Here is a 16,686-nt window from a genome sequence, read left to right on the forward strand (position 1 = left end):
ACATGTTTTTGCACGTAAAAAATTGTGCATATATTATTTTTTTTCTCAGAAGCCTGCAAAGCATGGCACTTGCGATCAGCATATCGCGGGTTCATTGTCATGCTCCTGCAGACAATGCCTACAGCTTTCTGCCAGTACCTCTGTATGGACTTTCTGTTTGAAAGTGGTAGGAAGTGTCAAAGAACTATGAGAGCACTCACCAGTGCAGTGGCAGATGGGAATTGTAGTTCATTTATTCACAGATTCCGCCCACACAGCCACGCTGTTTTTTAATTGTGACAGTGGGTGTGGGGAGAAGTACACCCGGCAGCTGTCACAGGAGGGATGGTGGATGCTCGGAATGGTGCAAAGTAACATCTTACATGTTACACCCTAAATACAGGTGTAACACGTAACATGTTACTAAAGGTGAATTTGGAGAATCCCATTCTTTCTAACTGTCCCTGTACATACTTGTTTGCTCAGTGGCTCTACGCCCTATACTCACAAAAGTATATGAGCTTTTCTTTGAGCTTTTCAGCCAATTTTGGCTCTATATAACTCAATAGGAGCGTTTGTAAACACATGATACTCACATTTTTGGGTGTTTTCATGTTTGCCTGAAGAACTCCTTTGGAACTGCTCTGCTCCCATTGCCTAGCCCAGGAAACAAAAACCCTGATATACATGCAAAAACACTTGTAAAATGCCTGTAATACACCTGAAAAACACTTGAAAATGCTTAAAAAATGCTGAAACATTCCTAGGAGTATGCTGTACTCAGGTGTAAATAAAAGAGATTGTAAAAGATCACCTTTAAAACAACCGATTCAATAGAAGTGAAAGGCAAAACATTTTTGGAAAGAGATAAAAATACATGATAAATACAATTTTTTATAAATGATCACATTCCCTCTGTTCTTAGCTGTATTAGAGCTGGGGGAGGAGAAGCAGCAGCACACTGAGCTTCCCACTAAATGACTTTGCAGAGGGGTGTTTGAGGACAAGTCTGATCATTGGAAAAGAGTACACTGAGTTCCCAGCACAGCTAGAGAACTGTCCACGCTGTGCTCTCCTGCCTAGTATGATCAGTTTTAAAAAGGAAAGTAGAGGGAGGCAGGATCACCAGGGATTTCACACAAAGGAAGCAATACAAAGAAGACAGAATATTTTTTCATACAGGTGCATGGTACAGCAGGTACATACCAGGAATATGAAGTGTTGGGGTAACAAACACTTTAAGGTTTACACTATGGAAGTAAGTGGACTAAAAAAATTCAAGATTTAATTATTCTTACCAGTAGACATACAGTGGCTCTATACAGCCATTTCACATCCTAGATAATAGTAAGTGATTGCCTAAAACCTTTCTTCCAGTTTGTAAAGACATTCATCAATAACACATGGATACACCGATACCAGCTGCCAATAGCTGAGAGTGGTCTTAGATTATTATGGTCCTTCATTGTGTCAAGTTACTGCATTGGTGGGTTGCTTGGATCTCTGGCATCAGGATATTTAGCTTCCAGATTTGGCAAGTAAGTGCATTTAAAATTCATTGCTGTCATTACTAGTATGAAAGCAGTGCTGATAATTACCAATGTTTCCTCATTACAGAAAGAAATGTCTGCTATGCAGTGACCTGATTCCTATAGTTGGAGCTCTCCTGGTTGGTCTCAGTTCTACTGCCAGGTCTTTTGAGATAATTCTGCTTGCTCGCTTTTTGTATGGCATGAATGCAGGTATGGGAAGTCTGCTTACGTGCTGTTTTGTAAAATAAATGGTCACAGTATAAAAACTTAACACACAGGGCACTTTCACCCCCTTCCTGCCCAGGCCAATTTCTCAGCTTTCAGCACTGTCGCACTGACAATTGCGCGGGCATGAAGCACTTTTTTTTAAACAAATATAGCTTTTTTTTGGTGCTAGTCAATCACCAGTGGATTTTTTTTTTTTTTCTTTTTTTTGCTAAACAAACTTTAGAAATAAAAACAAAACGTTTTTCATTGTTTTTGCAAACAGGTACTTTTTCTCCTTCACTGATGTGTGCTGATGAGGCTGCACTGATGGGCACTGATAGGCTGCGCTGATGAGCCCTGGTGGGGAGGCACTGTTGAGGTTGGCACTGATAGCTGGCACCTATGGGGACAGATAGGTGGCAATGATGAGGCGGCACTGATGTGCACTGATGAGGCTGCACTGAAAGGCGGCACTGATGGGCACTGATAGGTGGCACTGATGGGCACTGATATGCACTGGTAGGCGGCACTGATAGGTGACATTGATGAGGAGGCACTAATGGACACTGATTGGCAGCACTGGTGGGCGCTGATAGGCAGCACTAGTGGGCACTGTTAGGACTGCACTGATAATCAGGACACTGATAAACAGTGCACTCATTATCAGTGCAAAAGTCCTTTTAACACAAGGCGGTTATCAGCTTTCTTCTTCTCGCCTCAAGCCGATAACCGGCTTGTGTTTACATCCATGATCAGCTGTTATTAGACACAGCTGATCACGTGGTAAAGGTCCAACAGTCAGAGTGAGCCCCCTTGTAAATGCTGTACCACATGCAGTCTGAGGTTCCTAACAAAGCTCTCACCCTCACAGAGACACAGAAAAAGGTTAGTTGATTTAAATTTCACCTGAAATTTATTGTATGATATTTACAGTATATGATGTTAAACTTTCTTTGGAACATAACAATTGCCAGGGTCTCCAGAACAAGTGTCCACGGGCAGTGGTGTATTTTGGTTTTGTGCTGCCCTAGGCAAGACTAAAATTGGGCACCCCCCTTCTTATGTAAATTTGCCCCACTCCTTTTTTAACGGATGTAACTCCCTCCAAAATTGAAGGACTACAAGTCCCAGCATGAGCCCCTGAGATCTCACCAGAGGGGGGGGGGTGAGAGGGAGTGGGAGAGAGAGAAGGGTGAGGGAGAGAGAGAGGGGGGATGAGAGAGAGAGGGGCGGTGAGGGGGGATGAAAGAGGGGGGGTGAGGGGGGATGAAAGAGGGGGGGTGAGAGTGAGGGGGGGATCAAAGAGTGAGAGAGAGAGGGAATGAAAGAGAGGGGGGATGAGAGAGAGGGGGGGATGAGAGAGAGTGGGTGGTGAGAGAGGCGGCTCTAGCAACCAGTGGCCAATAGAGTCTCAGGTGGAGGGGGGAGGGCTTTGTTGCTGCCCCCCTGCAAAGTGCCGCCCTAGGCCTGGGCCTTGTTGGCCTAGGCCAAAATACAGCACTGTCCACGGGTTTCCCCTCTCTTCCTGTTCTGATCACCACCACAATTTGGAATTTTCACTTTTACTCCTGTGATAATAGTTAACAGTACATAATGGGAGGATGATTCTCCCTAATAGGAACATAGACAATAAAAAAAACCTGACAAGTGTTCTAATCCCTCTTCTCTCTATCCAGACCGAAAAAAAATGCCTTTAGTTTCAGTTAGGGCTTTTTTTCAGCTGGAACTTGGTGGAACTCAGTTCCACCACCTTTGGCTCAGGCCCTTTGCTCCCTGCTCACCACTATCACTTGTATTCCTGTGTTTTCCAAGTGCAGTATGGGGATCAGGGGCGTAACTACAGGGGTTGCAGGGGTTGCAATCGCTACCGGGCCCCATGCTCCAGGGGGCCCGGTAGCAAACCAGTGGGTGAACTTCCAGGATGGCAAAGGTCACACTTGCGACCGGACCCTGGCATTGCACCACTGTGGGGAGGCCCCAAGATTGCAGGAAGTGGGCCCACAAGATTGCAGGAAGGGGGCCCACTGCAGAACTTGTGAAAGAATCCTGCTGCGGGACCGTAATAAAAGGCCATGCAACGAGTGTAAAGAGCCCCAGGATTAGTGGGAAGAGCCCTGGGCTTGAAGGTAAGGGCCCCGGCCAGGGGTCTGGGGGGCCCTTCGTGGTTTCTTGCATCAGGGCCCTGAAGGTTCTAGTTACGCCTCTGATGGGGATAAAGGAGATGCCGGTGCCTGGGGTGCAGTGTGAATGCTGACACCCCCACTGGATGATCTCCCTCCAAGTGAGAGAGGTGACGCCATCTACAGTGTGAGGGGAGGTACTAGAGAAGAAGAGGGATAAAAGTGAGATGTGGATGGGGGATACAGAACTATGCAGCTGTTGAAGAGAGATGAACACTGCACTCTGTGTGTAGCCCACCCCTGAACTCTGTACGCAGCACACCCCTGAACGCTGCACTGTATACGTAGCACACTCTCGAACTCTGCATGTAGCACACCCCTGAACTTTGCACTCTGTGTGTAACCCCACCGAACTCTACACACTGTACATAATGCACTCCTGGTATTTGATGCCCCTTTAAGACCCTCCCACTGTTAGTGAAATTTTGACCAGTTTTGGAAGGGGGTTTTTTTTTTTGGGGGGGGGGGGGGGGGGTCGTGGTTGAGTTCCTGCTCCTTTTTTTTTTTTTTAGAAAAAAAAGCCCTGGTTACAGTATACTTTAAACTCTTTCTCAGATATATTTCTTGTGGATTTCTCTTGAAATGTTTCAATCACGTGTAAATTACGTATTTGCTTTTCAGGATTCGGGCTGAACATACACTCTCAGTATGCAGGTGAAATCTCAGATAAAAAGATGCGTGGCTTTACTAACACCAGTATCTCCATGTTCGTAACAATTGGTAAACTAACTGGCCAAATTCTTGGGCTAAGGTGAGTGCCCCTGTGGGCCTGTATTCTAATCTTATACATTAAATAGCCTTCATATGTTTTAATTATCACTGTTATACTGGGGTGACACCTAGCATTAAATTTACTTTATTATGTGAGGGCATTTTGGGATATCCAATATAAACATTTTATAGTTTTGTTCTCTATGCTTACCTTTAGGGAAGTCTTAGGATTTGAATCAATATGGCCTCTTCTCTTTGCTGCCAGTGGGTTATGGGCACTGACCCAAATGCTAACCTTGCCATTCTTTCCCGAGTCTCCACCATACCTTTTGATGGAAAAACAAGACAAGGATGGTTGTATACAAGGTATGGATGAAGAACATTTTATGTCCTACTTGTATAATTATTGATAGGGGTTTGCTATGAAGAACTCCCAGGTTATTGTGGCTTTTGAGTTTGTTTTGCTGGAGTCAGCTTACCGGTTGAAGAACACGGGCCACTTAAGTGATTTGGTAACCAGTCGTGGCCAAAATGAAATTAAATAGTTCAGAATTTCTAATTTTTTATTTTGATAAGCATAATGAAGATTTTAAACAGTAATCTGGATCATCATTTTCTGTGGGACCAATACCCGTTGGATGTTGAATTTTACCTGTTGGTAAAAGTGTCCAGTATTGAAGTGGTTAACATATTGTCACACAATATGGTGGGTAAAATGGAAAATGGATTAACAAAACCAATAACACAATTTGGCATACAGAGTGATTAGTAATAGAGCTTAGGTATAAGATGACACTAGGCACCCAGGTCAGCATAAACAGTAGCTAGGTCAACTAAAGTGCAGCAGTGCAGCAGTGGGCAGCAATAAGGTTTAATTTACTCAATACAGGAGACTATACTGCTAAAGTGCAATTATGGGAACTGTGCTAGACCCAGACCGACTGGATGGGCACTACCCAAAAAAGAGGATTGGTAGTGGAGGGGGGCAGGGAAACAAAGGGGTTGGCAGAATAAATATTACAGGAGGGGCAGTCCTTTGTGATGTTCTTCTGCCGGCTATTGTTGGGGCACTTAATGACGGTCCCAGTTTACCTGGATGCAGTTTAGGTACAGTATAGTCTTGGCACAGGTGCAAGGGTGGATGTGGTTCAGAGGTAGTAAAGGCTCAGTATAATCCGCTATAGAGTTGGTATATGTGCAGTATAGATGCAATAGAGATGTGATATAGATGCTGGATAGGTATGGCACAGATGCGGTATTGCTGTGATAGACTTAATATCCTGTCTTCAGTGACTTGGTTCCTGCTAGTAGTGTGAAGGGTGGGTGATGAGCCCTCTCACCAGTTCTCAGTATGCTGCTGTGGATGCCTGCTGTAGAACGGGCCACCTCAGTCTCTCCCTGAAATCCTCCAGTGATCAGGGGTGCAGGATCTGTGATGTGGGCTGTGTTCTCTCTCTCTCCCTCTCCCTCTCCCTCTCCCTCTCCCTCTCCCTCTCTCTCCCTCTCTCTCCCCCCTCAAAGCAAAGACCCATAGCTTTCCCGAGCTGTTTAATAGGAATCCTCTCTCTACTCCTCCGGCTCCCCAGGGCACACAGGTATCTGTAGTCAGTTCCTGATATTACATGTATCACATGCATTATATATAGTTATATAATGTTGTCACAAGGATAGCGATGTATCAACTCAAATAAAAAATGCAGTTTCTAAACTTTCTAATCACTGAACGTTACAGCAAATCCGTTTCAAACAAAAATCAATTTTTAAATAATTTTCTAAGCATATTTATGATTTTAAAAAAAATAACCCAAAGCTATCCTAAATTGATATTGGGGAATATATAGAAGTTTTACCTTTTTCAAAGCAATTAAAATTTTAATGTAGCTTTTTTTCCCATGTTCCATGAATGCAATATGGCAGGGCTATATAAAATACAATAAATATTAACTTCTATAACTTAGAGCAGTGTTTCTCAACCATTTTTCAGTCAGGACACCCTTTAAAACTATGTGCAGTCTAGAGGCACCCCATTTTTAAATGTATAAAATGAAATTAATAATTTTACTTAAAGCAGCAACATCCACTCCCATAGGACACTCAATGTTAGAAGTGATCTATTTTTTTTAAAGCAAATACACATTTGCAAACTGGTACTGACTAGTATTCTAGCATAGGACATTCCTGATTTTCACCAATCTTTCTTTTATCTTTTTGCATTTTTGGTGTTCTACTCCATAGGTACACAACACACCTTTATGGGCTACCGCTGTGACCCTTTCTTGGTGACTTTGGCTTATTTTACACATCCATGGCTACCCTTTCCCTACCCGCTATCATGGACTAATTTCTAACTGGTACTTTTTATTTTCACTGTTGTAACCATTGGTGTATTTCTCTATTGATTACCTTCCCCTGTATGGCTTCCCCTTTCTTCCCCTTCTTGATTATTTTATACTCTCTCTACCACATCTCCCTGTTCCCTTTCTCCTTTTTGCCACTGTAGCATCAGCTAATACTCTTATATTCATTTTCCTTTATACTTATTCACATAGAAATCCCTGGAGACTGCTACTTGTGACACCATTCACTACTCCCCTACCTTGGTCACCCATGTTTTTTCTTTGAGTGCCCTCTCGGTATGCCCTGATGACCGCAGGCTGGGCTTCCACAGCTCCCAGCACAGACACCCCACCTGCTAGACTACTGTCCACAATGTTCTTATCTATTCTGACTTTACCGTTTAACTGTGATTATATAGGATATGGATAAACCCTCTTTGGGATGATTCATAATTCCCTTATTTCTGTTATACAGTACATATGTTTCTACCTATTATACCAAGGCCTTTTTATGTGATCTGTAAGGGGGAAAATCTTTCTCTCTTGCAGTGACTTAGGATGCACCTGCTCCTGATGAAGTGGAAATTATCCACGAAAAGCGTTGAGCCTTTTATTGATGCATCTTACAACTTTTATATATATTGGATTCTGTACATGCTATTATCAGCGGTGGTTCCATTCCAATGTACATTCCAGCAGCTCTGTGATCTGATACTATGTTTTTTATTGTATTATTTACCTAATTGCTCTATGTATGTACTATGTTATTATTTGTATGATGATGACATTCATTATTAAATGATTCCTTTTTGTACTGTTGACTCTACCATTTTATACGCCAACCACTCCCACACACTTCATATATAAAGTCCCACTCTTCCCCCCCCTCTTTATTTTTATTTTTATTTTTCTTCGTTTAGCAACGCCTGGCAATTGGCTGTTTATATTTATTAATATTATGCTATGGATTTATCATATATTACCCTATTTATTATGCCAATTGCCTTATGTACCCTTTTTTACCCCCTTTTTATTCCCTCCCCCCTTGTTTCTGTAGTATTCTAGCATGTCTCTTCTCCCTCAGTTTCTCTTCTTCATTCAGCTAATGTGACCCCAGTGCTGACGGACAGGGCCAAACAGCATGCTGTGCAGGCGCCCAATGTCCTCTTTAACAGCCAATGACGTCATTAGTTGTTAGGACACTGACAGCAGCAATGTTGCAATGGTGCACAAACGGCTTTGTGTAACTAAAAGGCAGGATTGATCTGCTACTGGCTTGTAGACAATTTTGGAGAAATGTTGAGGCATTTTGCTAAGGTAACCTAAGGGGCTCCCTGGTTGGAAAAGGCTGACTTAGAGAATAAGCTAACAAATAAAAAAAATCATGCTTCTATAGTTAGAATTGTACTGGAAAAATAAGAACATTTCCACTTTAGAAATTAAAAAAATATATACAGTACATATTCACAGATCTATTGTTTCTTTAGCCCTGAAACAACTCTGGGGAGACAGAGACCACCAGAAGGAGATTGATGATATGTTAAAGGAGCAAGCAGCTCGCAGAAGTGGGCGGAGTCTGGGTGTCCTGGAACTTCTGAAAGAGCGCTCCATGCGCTGGCAGCTATATATTCTCCTTGCCTTGACGATAACGCTGCAGCTCTGCGGGATCAATGCAGTAAGTCTCCGGTTGCTACATATTAAAAAGATTAGCATCCCATTTAGCTCAGCCCACCTGTATTATATACATTATATGATATATGCATTTATACACTATATTACCAAAAGTATTTGGGCGCCTGCCTTAACACGAACTTTAACCACTTAAGCCCCGGAAGATTTTACCCCCTTCCTGACCAGGGGGTATTTTGCGATTCGGCACTGCGTGACTTTAACGGACAATTGCGCAGTCGTGCGACGCTGTACCTAAACGAATTTGACGTCCTTTTTTTCCCACAAACAGAGCTTTCTTTTGGTGGTATTTGATCACCTGTGCGATTTTTCGATCACGCGCTATAAACAAAAAAAGAGCGTCAATTTTGCAAAAATAACAATATTTTTCACATTTTTTTTATATGAAATTAACTCCAAAAAAAAAGTAAAAATCAAAATTTTTTAAAATTTTCGGCCAATTTGTTTTATGCTACATATGTTTGGTAAAAAAAATCGCAAAAAGCGTATTTTGATTGGTTTGCGCAAAAGTTATCGCGTTTACTAACAAAGGGAAAGATTTTTGTCATTTTTGTTGTTTTTTTTTTAACACGTAATGGCGGCGATCTGCGATTTTTTTGCGGTACTGCGACATTGGGGCGGACAGATCGGACCCTTGACTGACATTTGTGACACTTTTGGGGTTACCAGTGACATTTCTACAGTAATCAGTGCTATACATATGCACTGTTACTGTAAAAATACACTGGTTGTGAAGGGGTTAACTTTATTTGGGAGGGAGGGGCTGTGTGTATCCCTAGGGGCGTGCTTTCTACTGTGATTGGCTGTGGCTTGAGCTGTAAGGACACTGATCAACGGATCTACATACTAGATCCGTTTGATTAGTGTCTTTACAGCGAGGAGAATGACAGGTGGCTTGTTTACACAAGCTGCCTGACATTCTCCCTCTCCGCCGCCGATCGCCGAGTGACCGGCGGACATCGGGTCCGCTGGTCACATGCGCGGGGGGGTCCGTGACCACGCGGGAGCGCGCCTCCGGGGGCGCTCGCTCGCTCCCTAGACCCTCACAAGCTAGTGACGTAGCCCTACGTCACTTTGCCTGTGAGGGGCTGACTGCCGACGTAGATCGGCGTTAGGCAGTCGGCAAGTGGTTAATAGCATCCCAGTCTTATTCCGTAGGGTTCAATATTGAGTTGGTTCACCCTTTGCAGCTATAACAGCTTCAACTCTTCTGGAAAGACTGCCCACAAGGTTTAGGAGTGTTTCTATGGTTTGACCATTCTTTTTGACCATTTGACCAAGTTTGACCATTCTTTCAGAAGCATATTTGTGAGGTCAGGCACTGATGTTGGACAGGAAGGCCTGGCTCGCAGTCTCCACTCTGATTCATCCCAAAGGTGTTCTATTGGGTTGAGGTCAGGACTCTGTGCAGGCCAGTCAAGTTTCTCCACCCCAAACTCGCTCATTCATGTCTTTATGGACTTTGCTTTGTGTACTGGTCCAAATCATCAGGTGGAGGGGGGGATTATGGCGTGGGGTTGTTTTTCAGGTGTTGGGCTTGGCCCCTTAGTTTCAGTGAAGGGAACTCTTAAGCCGTCAGCATTCCAAGACATTTTTTGACAATTTCATGTTCCCAACTTTGTGTGAATAGTTTGGGGATGGCCCCTTCCTGTTCCAACATGACTGCGCACCAGTGCACAAAGCAAAGTCCATAAAGCCATGGATGCGTGAGTTTGGGGTGGAGGAACTTGACTGGCTTGCACAGAGTCCTGACCTCAACCCGATAGAACACCTTTGGGATGAATTAGAGCGGAGACTGTGAACCAGGCCTTCTCTTCCAACATCAGTGCCTGACCTCACAAATGCGCTCCTAGAAGAATGGTCAAACTTTCCCATAGACGCACTCCTAAACCTTGTGGACAGCCTTCCTAGAAGATTTGAAGCTGTTGTGGCTGCAAAGGGTGGGCCAACTCAATATTGAACCCTACAAACTAAGACTGGGATGCCATTAAGGTTTACGTAAAGGCAGGCATCCCGATACTTTTGGTAATATAGTGTACATATATATGTAGCAGAATTTCCAGGCATTGGGCCTGATATGGGTCTGCCAGGGTTACCGTTAAGCCCAACAGCCCCTTTGAGCTGATTCCCCAAGTGTGAGATCTGAGGCAATGAACAGTCCGGCATCTTTGGTTTGTTTTGTTTATTTTGTATAGGGATGGGAGAAGCAAATGAGTGGGATACTCCTCTGGCTCAACTAGGTACAAATTGGGACACTTGAGAAAAAAATGCTTTTCAGCGCTGACTTGATGCCGGCTGAATGCCGACCAATGCTGGTTAGCTCAAAAGTCCTTAAAGCGGAGTTCCACCCAAAAGTGGAACTTCCGCTTTAGGAAGTCCTGACCCCCCGACATGCCACATTTGGCATGTCATTTTTTGGGGGGTGGAGCGGGTACCTAATTTTGACAGGTACCCGCTCCCACTTCCGCTCGGAGCGCCGCGGCGCCCTGAGCGGAAGTTCTCCTCTCCCCCTCCCTCCCTGCAATCTTCTGGGACACGTCAGAGGTCCCAGAAGATTGCCGGCCAATCACGGCGCGCAGCGCAACTCGCGCATGCGCAGTGGGTACCCGGCTGTGAAGCCGCAAACTGTAACAGCCGGGTGCCCACAGCAGTGATGCCGGCGCCGAGGGAGAGGATCGAGGCTTCGGGCGGCCGCATCGCTGGACCGTTGGACAGGTGAGTAAATGGCTGGAACTCCGCTTTAACACTTCTCCCTCCAGTCCTTCCTGACTGAGGTAGCCTCGGTTTCATTCTAGAACCAGGTGGAGGCACCAGGGAGCTGCCTGGATGAGTCATCCAGCCCTGACTTCTAATGAACCCTGAAACAGATTCCATGGCTCAGGTTTAGCCCTGAGCCAAGCTATAATTTACCTGCACTACCACTAGTAGCACACTGTGCTACATATATCATAACAACCACTAGATATCATATACAAATACATATAGTGTAATGTGATGGCAAAAGATACATACTAATATTTTATATATTCTAAAAAAAGGTGAAAGAATAACTGCTCTTTTAATAATAGTAACAGAATCTAACATATGTTAGACTAATTACATAGGCATTAAATGTGCACTGTGTTTTTTGTTTTTAATTTAGTTTAAATCAGAATTTTTGATCATTTTTTTTTTTAATATTTGCTTTCTATGATTCCTGGAAGGGTTGCAACAGACAATCGCTATGTCTCTTACAATAGGAATTCAGGGGTGACAGATGGGCAAATAAATAAAATAAATAAAAAATAATAGTGAGAAATTTATTTTTTATTTAGCTAGAGTGTGAAAGCATTGTGACTGCTAAGTGCCTGCTGGTGTGGCTGCATAGGGTTGGTGTTCCTTCGTTGGGTTCCTGCCCCGGTTGGAGGCATGTAGACGGGTCTAGCCTACCTATATGTCTCAGTAAAGACAGGGATGGGACATTGAAAACCTTTAGGCAAGCAGTAAGGAAATTTTTGTGACATCTGCTGATAGAGAGCTGAGTGGAAAAAGGACTTGAGAGTGAAAAACCATGCCTGGTAGGCATAAATACAGGTGTAATGGAGGTAGAAGCAGCATCACAGGGGTGGCCACGTCTGGAAGTCATGCTGCAAAGCTCTTCCAAGGTTTGATGATCACCAGATGATCAGAAGGAGGTAGAGAATCCTAGCATTCTCTGCAGCCTTCCTGATGGTTATGTGGGGGTCTGTCGGCCTGCATGTCCTTTAATTGTATTGTAATCGCTAAATTCTATTGTGTGATCAATAAGTAAGAGAATAGAAGTAACAAAAACAAAGATTTGAGCCTCCCTTGGCACATTAGTGCAAGGAATGAGATGTATGATCAGTAATGATCAAAAGAAGGAAATGAATGTATAAGGATAATGTGATCTTTATTGATTCCTACATTGTAGTGTGTAATATTACATTTACTAACACATTATTAACAAACCTATATATTGGTAATATTAACCACTTAAGCCGCGGAAGATTTTACCCCCTTCCTGACCAGGGGGTATTTTGCGATTCGGCACTGCGTGACTTTAACGGACAATTTCGCGGTCGTGCGACGCTGTACCTAAACGAATTTGACGTCCTTTTTTTCCCACAAACAGAGCTTTCTTTTGGTGGTATTTGATCACCTGTGCGATTTTTTGATCATGCGCTATAAACAAAAAAAGAGCGTCAATTTTGCAAAAATAACAATATTTTTCACATTTTTTTATATGAAATTCCCCAAAAAAAAATGTAAAAATCAAAATTTTTTAACATTTTCACTCAATTTGTTTTATGCTACCTATGTTTAGTAAAAAAATTGCAAAAAGCGTATTTTGATTGGTTTGCGCAAAAGTTATCGCGTTTACTAACAAAGGGAAAGATTTTTGTCATTTTTGTTGGGTTTTTTTAACGCGTAATGGCGGAGATCTGCAATTTTTTTTGCGGTACTGCGACATTGCGGCGGACAGATCGGACCCTTGACTGACATTTTTGACACTTTTGGGGTTACCAGTGACATTTCTACAGTAATCAGTGCTATACATATGCACTGTTACTGTAAAATGACACTGGTAGTGAAGGGGTTAACTTTTTTTGAGAGGGAGGGGTGGTGTGTGTCCCTAGGGGCGTGATTCTAACTGTGATTGGCTGTGGCTTGAGCTGTAGGGACAGTGATCAACGGTCCTACTTAATAGAACCGTATGATCACTATTCTTACACAGGGGAGAATGACAGGCGGCTTGTTTACATCAGCCGCCTGCCTTTCTCCCTCTCCACCCGACGATCGCGAGTGACCGGCGGACGTCGGGTCCGCCGGTCACACGCGCGGGGGAGTCCGTGTCCGCGCGGGAGCGGGAGCGCGCCTCCTGGCGTGCGCTCGCTCCCCAGAGCCTCACAGGCTTGTGACGTACCGGTACCTCACTTTGCCTGTGAGGGGCTGACCGCCGCAGTATATCTACTTGCGGCGGTCGGCAAGTGGTTAAAGATATATGATAAGTTAGGGTGATATATATATATACATATCCTAATGTATTTTCTGTATTAATAAGTGAAGCTAAAATGACAATTGTAAGTTTGGTAAAAACATGTTTTCACTAAAATGTTATCAGGAGACGTGCCCCCATGGGCACGTTGCCAGGTATCAATGTGCCATACCTTAAATGTGTGATGTGTGATAAAATACCCTATAAAAGGAAGATGTGAAATCTATCCAATCAGAGCATACAGGGCGGCTTTATAGGGGTGTGCTCTCACATAGCTACGTTTGATAATAAACGTTTGAAATTTGGAACTCTTTCAGTCTGGAGGTTGTCATTTCAGGTCTATCTCTATTCAATGCCACTTATGGTTTTGCTGTTTGACCATCTATCAAGTTAATCTGAATCTCAAGTCAGTACAACTGCACTGGAAACATTAGAAAATATCCAACAAGTTTGATTTTTCTTTCTCAGTTCAAAAATAAGTTTTTGGATGCTGGTCCTGCATACTGTATTCCTCAGAAACAACTGGAATAGCTAAACAATTGCATCATAAACAAATTATTCTGAAATATGTGAGGGTATCTTTAGTCATCTAGCTGATGGGGAACAAATGATGTGCAAATCCACTAATCATCTCACTTGGTCCGAGTCTGGTGACCCCAGAACCTGTATCATTTCCTGTTAATGGGATATGTCAGCAACAATTTTAATGGCACTGCATAAATATACAGTGCTCTGTGAGAGATAACATGATAAATATATAAAGTACAAGTTACACATATAATTATGTTTTTTTTTTTTTTTAGATCTATTTTTATGCTGTTGAAGTGTTCAAAGCTGCTGGCTTTCATGATGCACAAATTCCGTACCTGACAGTTGGTATAGGAGTTTGTGAGTCCACATCAGTGATTCTGTGTGTAAGTAATATCAGCTTCTTTGCTGCATTTTAGTTACAAAAATTGATGTTTAATCAAAAACCAATGAGTGGGTAGAAAATGTGTGGTGACTTTTACGCTATCAGGGTATGAGGTATAATCAATTAAAATAAATTAAAATTACTCCCCGGGTCTTGCAAGTACTGAACTGGTACCTGAACAGTGTAAATAGTAAATAAAAAGGGGTGTATAAGTACTGCGCTCCTGGGTATGAACAGGTAAAGAAGCTATTCAAATGTTAAAAAAAACCGGCACATAGAATACAATAAATATACATAGATCTAAACTGTTCAAAATAGCATATGAATCCACTTGTCACTTGATTTGCACATATACACTTTTGATATAGTGATATCTATATATTGTAGCACATTCATTTATTGGAATATTGATTTGGATTCATATGCTATTTTGAACAGTTTAGATCTATGTGTATTTATTTTGTTCTATGTGCCCCTTTTTTAACATTTGAATAGCTTTACCTGTTCATACCCAGGAGCGCAGTACTTATACACCCCATTTTAAAAACCAATAAGGTAGCGCCTGATAGGAAAACCAAGTGCAGGTTCTTCGAGCAACCAGCAATGGACTGGTTGATGAAGGCCCAGGGCTGTGATGTTCTCCTCCAGCTCCCAATGCCTTGTATTAGGCCCCAGTCAGTGACAGATTTTAACCTTGGGGGGGCTGGGGTATTTTTAGTTTGGGGGCCCCTCAAGATAGAAATTAGATTATATGACAAATACAAGCCCAATTCCAACAAAGTTGGGACACTGTATAAATTGTGAGTAAAAAAGGAATGGACTATTTTACAAATCTCATAAACTTATATTTTATTCACAATATAATATAGATAACATATCAAATGTTGAAAGTGAGACATTTTGAAATGGCATGCCAAATATTGGCTCATTTTGGATTTCATGAGAGCTACACATTCCAAAAAAGTTGGGACAGGTAGCAATAAGAGGCCAGAAAAGTTAAATGTACATATAAGGAACAGCTGGAGGACCAATTTGCAACATGATTGGGTATAAAAAGAGCCTCTCAGAGTGGCAGTGTCTCTCAGAAGTCAAGATGGGCAGAGGATCACGAATTCCACCAATGCTGCAGTGAAAAATAGTGGAGCAATATCAGAAAGGAGTTTCTCAGAGAAAAATTGCAAAGAGTTTGAAGTTATTATCATCTACAGTACATAATATCATCCAAAGATTCAGAGAATCTGGAACAATCTCTGTGCGTCAGGGTCAAGGCCAGAAAACCATATTGGATGCCCGTGATCTTCGGGCCCTTAGACGGCATTGCATCACATAAAGGAATGCTACTGTAATGGAAATCACAACATGGGCTCAGGAATACTTCCAGAAAACATTGTCAGTAAACGCAATCCACCCTGCCATTCGCCGTTGCGGGCTAAAACTCTATAGACCAAAAAAGAAGCCATATCTAAACATGATCCAGAAGCGCAGGCGTTTTCTCTGAGCCAAGGCTCATTTAAAATGGACTGTGGCAAAGTGGAAAACTGTTCTGTGGTCAGACAAATTAAAATTTGAAGTTCTTTTTGGAAAACTGGGACACCATGTCATCCTGACTAAAGAGGACAAGAACAACCCAAGTTGTTATCAGCGCTCAGTTCAGAAGCCTGCATCTCTGATGGTATGGGTTGAATGAGTGCCTGTGGCATGGGCAGCTTACACATCTGGAAAGGCACCATCAATGCTGAAAGGTATATCCAAGTTCTAGAACAACATATGCTCCCATCCAGTTGTCGTCTCTTTCAAGGAAGACCTTGCATTTTCCAACATGACAACGCCAGACCACATACTGCATCAATTACAACATCATGTCTGCATAGAAGAAGGATCTGGTTACTGAAATGGCCAGCCTGCAGTCCAGATCTTTCACCCATAGAAAACATTTGGCGCATCATAAAGACGAAGATGCGACAAAGAAGACCTAAGACAGTTGAGCGACTAGAAGCCTGTATTAGACAAGAATGGGACAACTTTCCTATTCCTAAACTTGAGCAACATGTCTCCTCAGTCCCCAGACGTTTGCAGACTGTTATAAAAAGAAGAGGGGATGCCACACAGTGGTAAACATGGCCTTGTCCCAACTTTTTTGAGA

The 16,686-nt window shown here is 42.8% G+C and overlaps 1 protein-coding gene across 2 annotated transcripts in view; it reads left to right on the forward strand.

Annotated features, from left to right (window-relative positions):
- Positions 1–16,686, forward strand: part of LOC309551801 (solute carrier family 2, facilitated glucose transporter member 11-like) — a 70,427-nt gene that overhangs the window by 21,106 nt on the left and 32,635 nt on the right. For both annotated transcript variants that reach the window (XM_082252494.1, XM_082252493.1), the window contains 6 exons: positions 1,357–1,517; positions 1,597–1,721; positions 4,520–4,649; positions 4,827–4,975; positions 8,433–8,620; positions 14,434–14,544. In XM_082252494.1, coding sequence (XP_082108620.1) covers positions 1,357–1,517; positions 1,597–1,721; positions 4,520–4,649; positions 4,827–4,975; positions 8,433–8,620; positions 14,434–14,544 — 864 coding nt within the window. The remainder of the gene's footprint in view (positions 1–1,356; positions 1,518–1,596; positions 1,722–4,519; positions 4,650–4,826; positions 4,976–8,432; positions 8,621–14,433; positions 14,545–16,686) is intronic.

The sequence above is a fragment of the Pelophylax lessonae genome (assembly GCF_965119305.1).
Source record: "Pelophylax lessonae genome assembly, chromosome: 1".
In the NCBI taxonomy this organism is placed as follows: domain Eukaryota; kingdom Metazoa; phylum Chordata; class Amphibia; order Anura; family Ranidae; genus Pelophylax; species Pelophylax lessonae.